Genomic DNA, 7,264 nt, shown 5'->3' on the forward strand with positions numbered 1-7,264 from the left:
ATATTTGTCACCTCTGAGGTACACAGAAGACCGGAGACCTCCAATATGAGGTAATAAATCAATATTAAATACACTTGAAACAGACAGTCTGCCTCTATAACACTCGGATTCTGGGTTAGAATTTAATTTGAGACCCAGATCAAGGCCACAAGACCGAGATACACAAATATGAAGTTCACAATTCATTTTTAAAGTTGTGTTGAATAAAGACACATAATTAAGAAGGAATTTTTATTTATTTATTACGAATTCTACAGTCAGTGATGTTCATACATCATGAACAGAATCTGGCTTAAATTTAAAATGTCACTGATTTTTAACAACGAAACTCTGATTTACTTGGAGACACTAAAACTTTCCAAAAGCTGGACGCTATAGCATGTTTGAGCCAGTGTATGCAACAATTATACCAATTAAATGATCAAAAAAGTCACCTCTCCTGAATCTTCTCATTTATTTTAAATACATTTCAAAACAAAAGACATTAAGATGTTTAAGTGCTAATGTTATAAAGACTAAATTAAGGCAAGAAATCCCTTACCCAAGCTTTTTAGAAAATTGCTGATATATACTGCAGGCATATAATAAATGTTCTTCATCAGTTACCCTACTAATTATGTCAAGATACACACCAAAAAAATGTAAGGAGATATATTCATCGTGTATAAGAAAACTTATTGCAGTCTGCAACACAGGCAGTATATCCTAAAGCAGGGGTGTCCAGTCCTGGTTCAGGAGTGTTTGATTGGTGCAGGAGTCTGCAGGACGCCACCCTTCCTAGAGCAGGATCAGACACTCCTAAACAGAGAAGCTGACAACTGATGAAAGAAATGAAACTATCCTAACTAGAGTTTAGCTCCAATTAAACACACCCAAACCTGCTAAAATCAAGAGTTACTAGAAACTTCCAGACAGGTGTGTTTGAGCAGGCTGAAGCTGAACTCTGCAGGACTGGACACCCCTAAACTATATAATGAAATCAAAGCAGGATTGGCGTTTCGGAGAGAAGCTGAAGCGAATGAGCTGTTATTTCCAGGAATCTGTGAAAAACAAAATACATTTAACATACAGTGACTAATAAAAGATTATGCTGACAATAACAGAATACATGAACCAACATCATTTAAATTACATAAAGTGTGATAAATTACACTATTAATACATGTTAAAGCCTTTTAAAAAAACAGACCTTACTGTTGTATGTTCACATGTCAGGTTCTACAAGAGAGAAAACAAACATCAGTTTAATTTATAAATCATTGTTAATTTCATTTAAAAAGTAGCTAATTTCATTTGTATCATCATATAAGTCCCAGTTTGTGGTTCTCATCAAATTAAATTTAAATATGGGGAAAATGATCCATCATTATTCAGCATAACAGATATATTTATGTAAAAATGAAACAACATAGTTACTATATATATAAAATAAAAAAGTGGCCATACTAAATTAATTTAAATTAATAGTGGCAAAGACTGGTGTAGATTTGAGATTACTATTAATTAGTTGATTACAAATAATGATGTCATAATTTTGCATATTGTTGGATCTGTGTGGTTCATAGTAATATAATTCCTTTCAAATATAGTGTGTTTTAAGGACATTTTGTTCACTTTTGTATGATGTGACTACTTAACGACTCCCAAAACTATGATTTACATGAAAGAGAGAAATTAAACTCCACGATCCAATAGACAGATGTCTATGAAAGTGAGAAATAATCAAACAGCTCCTAAATTAGCCAACATCTGACCTTTATCTACCTCTTTCTGGAATTCATCGACAATGAAAATCACCAGCAATGAGACGCGTAAGAGATTTGTTCTCACCCCACGTGTAAGATTTTTCTGCTTTGGTCATGTGACGGACTCTGCAGGTGTACTCCTCTCCCGTCTGGGGGGTGAACTCAACAAACTTGGTCAGGTGGAACTGCCAGCCCTGCTCGAAGGCCAGGTCGGTCTGCTGACTGCCCGGGATCTCCTGCCCGTTCTTCAGGAGCTTAATGGTGATGTCAGGGGGGTGAAAGCCACTCACGTAGCAGATCAGCGTGTTTTTTTTCCCATACTCTCCAGGGTTGCGGCTGTACACTTGCACTTTGGGATCAGCTAGAAACCATACAAAAGCAAACATTGATATTTTGACATCTGAATACTGTTCATTCTTATATACTGTATTGTGCTTGGAAATGTTTATTGTCTTATGTTTTATTTATCTTATTTATTCATTTATTCATCCAAGCATGCGGATCAAAGACAAAAAGGGATTTCTGAATATGTCCTGACTCCTGTTAAATTTAATTAACTTTTTTTCTGAGCAAAAAATAATGACTATCATACAGTTTTACCATAATTTACAGAAGACACCCACTAAAATGTAACTCAGTGTAACAATACAATGAAAATCCTAAGAATAGGAATCATAAAAGACGCTATTAAATCTTTTCTTTGTCACGATCCTTCAAGCTACTTTTGTCAACAAGAAGTTATTACTCATTTAAAATACAATACAATTTAGTATAATCACGTTTTTATATTTTTTAATAAGTACAGGTCCGAATAAGTATGCTTTCGTTTTTACATTTGTTACACTAAACGACTAAGAAATGTTATTTCACCCATATTTTGACATTTTATTTTCACAAAAGTTATTAGAATCATTAAAGTAGAAAGCATTTAATATGCTTTCTATGTATATTAAGTCACTTTTATTAATTTAATTTGATGCAGGCAGCAAAATGGGACCTAAATGTTTAGCTATTTAGGCCTAGTTGTTTATTTGTGCCCTTATTATAACTAATTTTAACACAAAAATCGTTTCTTCAAGAAACAAACAAAATAAAAACCTGATTAAATAAAATTATATTATGTGTCATATTAATCTAACTTTATAACCACCGACCATTAATATCGAGTTTTTCTATCACGAGTAGCTCAATAAATGAAAGTGAAAGTAAAATGTTCCGGGGATTTCAGAGAAACGAATATATTTTAGACATGTTTATATTCTCTGGACAGATTTTTACTAGATTTTAAAAGCTACAAAAATACTTTTTTTCAGCGTTCATGCTTTTAACAGTTTAAAGGGTTTTATTCTTCGTATTCTCCATAGCTGATGAAAGTACGTCATACACTATTAAGGTTGAAAAACATAATTTAAAAAAATAAAAATACTGAGGGATTCAAAAGTATTTGATAAAGACTGCGTATAAAGAATAGAAATATAAGATATTAATAAAAAATAAACATAAGAAGAGTAGGTTAGATAAGAACGCGTCAGAAAACAGATTCTTTATACTTACATTCTTTGGCGAAACAGCTGGAGCTGAGAAGCACAAGAGCGACTACAGCGAGTTTAAACATGGTTTTAAGAGTAATGTCCCTGATCTCTATTATTCGTCTGGCCTCCTGTAGCCTCCTCTCTGTCTGAACACAAAACGCTGCAACATACGGGACAACAGCTTAAACCCCGCCCTCAAATGTATTTTCAACAAATCATATATTTTCTTTTTCTGTTGCTGGGTGATTATGGTGCTCTAAAGGTTGTTGGTGACTTGTAGTATTAAGAAGTGACTTTTTAACATTGCACTTAACATTTCATCTTATGCAGTAAACTGCTCTTGCAGTAATTTATGCAGATTTTGTGCTGCTGACTCAAATCAGATGGGTGCAGCATCATGCAAAAGTTTTCATTTCTTTACATGGCTGCCTCCATGAGATGCCCAACATAAAATGTCAGACTTTTTTTTTCTGGAAGTGCAAACCACGCCTGCAGCCAACTCTAAAGATTTCATTGGTCATCTCAATCACAGTTGCTGACGTCCTACATACAACTGAAACAAATACCCCTAATATTACACTACACCATTGATCGTTCATTTACATGACTTCAGCATTTTGGGGGTCTGAAACCGCAAACTTTCAAAGTGTATAAGATCTTGAAAACAATTCCAGTTTCATCTCTGTGTACAATTTGTGAAAACGATGATGTCCTGTGCATGCGTATTACATGTTCAGTCTGTAGACATGTGTGAGGTCCTTTACAAAGTCACATCACCATCATAGTTGTCGTGTAATCGTAGGCCTACCCATAACCTTAAAGGGTTACTCCACCCCAAAATGAAAATTTTGTCATTAATCACTTACCCCCATGTCGTTCCAAACCCATAAAAGCTTAGTACAACAGCTAGTACTAAGAGTTGACCAGTGAACTCTGCTTTTAAGTTGCACGTTGCGCTTAACTTGAAAAATAACACATGTAGGCTGTTCATAGTCTTCATCTAAATGTAAAAGAAATCGATGGAAACAGAACCACTTCACTGTCCATTATTCTCCAAATCCAGACTCGGAATCTTTGAAATTACTTTTAATAGTTAAATGACAGGTTGAAACAAAAGCTATGTTAAATATGCCTTTTTTTCAGTAGTTACTGATATGTTCAAGTAGGGCTCGCTGCAGCCCACAAGATCCAGGGGGTGGAGATTGGTAGTTTTGGAGGTGGAGATGGGTGGGTTTAGGGGTGAAGATGGGTGGGTTTAGGGATCAGGGGGTGGAGATGGGTAGGTTTAGGTTTATGTAAAGTGGGAGGAGTTGGATCTGGATCCAACCATGCCCCCTGGATCTTGTGTTCTGCAGCGAGACGCTCCTCGATATGTTCCTGGATCAACATCTTTTGTTACTCCTGGATCAACATTACTGTCCAAAAACATAGACCTGAGGCGATAGACCAAATCCAGACTCTGAATCTAAATTTAAAATGACTTTTAATAGTTAAAAGACATGTCATAACAAAAGCTATGTTAAATATGCCTTTTTTCAATAGTTACTGATATGTTTGTGGATTAACATCTTTTGTTGATCCTGGATCAACATTACAGTCCAACAACATAGACCTCAGAATGAGCTTTATTGGCCAAGTATGTTTACACATACAAGGAATTTGTTATAGTGACAGAAGCTCCACAGTGCAACAGGACAGGACACAGATAATAAAAGAATAACAACAATTAACCAAAAGGCAATGTACAAAGCAGCAAAAACACAATATGTAATATAGACAACTATGTATGTACAGGTCAATTATGTGCAAATTAGAAATAAGAAAATAAAGATAAAATTAGTGAGTGTGGTGAATGGGTAGTGTATTATAGTTGTGTGTTACACGTTTATTGTTGAGTGTTATGAGATGGATTGCCTGAGGGAAGAAACCGTTCCTGTGTCTGGTCGTTCTGGTGCTCAGAGCTCTGTAACGTCGACCAGACGGTAACAGTTCAAAGAGGGAATGTGCTGGATGTGAGGGGTCCAGAGTGATTTTACCAGCCCTTTTGCTCACTCTGGATAAGTACAGTTCTTGGAGAGTGGGGAGGGTTGTACCAATGATTCGCTCAGCAGTCCGGACTACCCTCCGTAGTCTTCTGAGGTCAGATTTGGTAGCTGAGCTGAACCAGACAGTTATTGAAGTGCAGAGGATGGATTCAGTGATGTTGGAGTAAAACTGTTTCAGCAGCTCCTGTGGCAGGTTGAACTTGCTCAGCTGGCTGGGCCTTCCTGACAATGGAGTCTATGTGAATATCCCACTTCAGGTCCTGGGAGATGGTGGTGCCCAGGAATCTGAATGACTCCACTGCAGTCACGGTGCTGTTCATGATGGTGAGTGGGGGGAGAGCAGGGGGGTTTCTCCTGAAGTCCACTATCATCTCCACAGTTTTGAGCGTGTTAAGCTCCAGGTTGTTAAGACTGCACCAGACAGCCAGCTCCTTAACCTCCTGTCTGTAAGCAGACTCGTCACCGCCCTGGATGAGGCCGATCAGTGTGGTGTCGTCTGCAAACTTCAGGAGCTTGACAGAGGGGTCTTTAGATGTGCAGTCGTTGATGTAGAGGGAGAAGAGCAGTGGGGAGAGTACGCAGCCCTGAGGAGCTCCAGTGCTGATGGTTCGAGTCCTGGATGTGAATTTACCAAGCTTTACTAACTGCTGTCTGTCTGTCAGGAAGCTGTTGATCCACTGACAGAATGGTTGTGTGGAGAGGTGTTCAGGGGTGTGGGGTGATCTTTCAAAACGACAAAAGAACTTGTTCAAGTCGTCTGCCAGGTGTTGATTCTCCACAGTACTGGGGGATGGTAGACCTAACCCTGTCACTACCCCTAACCTAATCCTACTGACAATTTATTCCTAAAATCAGAAGGAAATGACAGCTGAATAACAAGGGTGTAGAAGCACCTAACCCTGGTTGTAAGCCTAAAACTGTCATGACATCTGCTGAAAAGTATCCTTCAATTCTGATTGGTTGACTGGAATGTTGTACTTGGTGAAATCACATTCATTGTGCAGCTAATGCCTATAAAACACAAGCAACACAAATCAACAACTTAAGTCATTATTAAAAGGTTGTATTTTGTAAGATCAAGTAATCGAGCCAAAAGCACATTTTTGAAAATTAAACTATACTGTCCTACTTTTATTTTTATTTTAGCCTAGTTTTTTATATAAATTAAATATACTGCTCGCATTAAATTCAAGGCATTAATGTTTGCTTACAGAACCACCACTGGCTCTGCACCCTTTACCTAAATTCATTACTTCAGACTTATGTGCCCTCTAGAAGCTTACATTCTGCAAGTGAAGGACGCATAACTGTGCCATCCGCAAAGACGCACAAAAACACTTTCACAGACTTTTTCATTAACTGTTCCCATTTGGTGGAATGACCTGCCCAACTCAATCCGAGCAGCGAATCCTTACGCATCTTCAAGAAACGGCTAAAAACTCATCTGCTCCATCTTTACTTGACCCTCTAACTCTAGCACTCTCTATTCTAATTTTATTTGATCTATATGTCTTTTTATTTAAATAAATAAAATAATAAGAATTATCTGTACTGCATTAGGCTAACCAAGACTTGCAATAGCACTTTTTTCTTTTGTTGGTTTTGATGTCCTCATTTGTAATTCCCTTTGGATAAATGCGTCTGCTAAATGACTAAATAAAGAAAAAAATTATGCTATAATGCTACGCATAGTCATTGATAAATCATCTTTAGTGCAACCGAGCTTGAATGCAATGAAAACGGTTTATTTTGGTGCATTGTTTCATGCAACTCATAGAACACTGTGGTCATAGATGTGTTTAATTCTCTGTAAATGGAATCTAGCCCTGCCCACATGCCCCATCCAACACCCCCCGTCTCTCTGTCAGATCAGCGCGCGTGCGGTGGAGACATGATTCCAACATTCACTCTCTGGTTTTCTTCAGTATTCCTAAAGCAGACC

The 7,264-nt window shown here is 37.4% G+C and overlaps 1 protein-coding gene across 2 annotated transcripts; it reads right to left on the reverse strand.

The window, feature by feature from the left end:
• Window positions 1–217: 217 nt before the first annotated feature.
• On the reverse strand, window positions 218–3,474 carry b2ml (beta-2-microglobulin, like). 2 transcript variants are annotated; one of them, XM_079382970.1, is made up of 4 exons: window positions 3,300–3,474; window positions 1,831–2,106; window positions 1,190–1,218; window positions 218–1,040 (listed from the first exon to the last, which is right to left on the reverse strand). In XM_079382970.1, the coding sequence occupies exons 1-3, from the start codon at window positions 3,358–3,360 to the stop codon at window positions 1,205–1,207; spliced, it is 351 nt and encodes a 116-aa protein (XP_079239096.1). In that variant the 5' UTR covers window positions 3,361–3,474; the 3' UTR covers window positions 218–1,040; window positions 1,190–1,204. The 2 variants fall into 2 exon arrangements, with proteins under 2 accessions (XP_079239096.1, XP_079239097.1); XM_079382971.1 differs by having other exon boundaries at window positions 1,195–1,218; window positions 3,300–3,468.
• Between the last annotated feature and the right edge of the window lie 3,790 nt (window positions 3,475–7,264).

This window comes from Barbus barbus (genome assembly GCF_936440315.1).
Source record: "Barbus barbus genome assembly, chromosome: 28".
NCBI lineage: Eukaryota > Metazoa > Chordata > Actinopteri > Cypriniformes > Cyprinidae > Barbus > Barbus barbus.

Bases quoted from the DNA above. Each gene is read 5' to 3' on its own strand.
- b2ml (XM_079382970.1), bottom strand. From the start codon at position 3,360: ATGTTTAAACTCGCTGTAGTCGCTCTTGTGCTTCTCAGCTCCAGCTGT. The intron at 2,107-3,299 runs GTAAGTATAAAG...TATGGTTTCTAG, and splicing joins CAGCTGTTTCGCCAAAGAAT to CTGATCCCAAAGTGCAAGTG.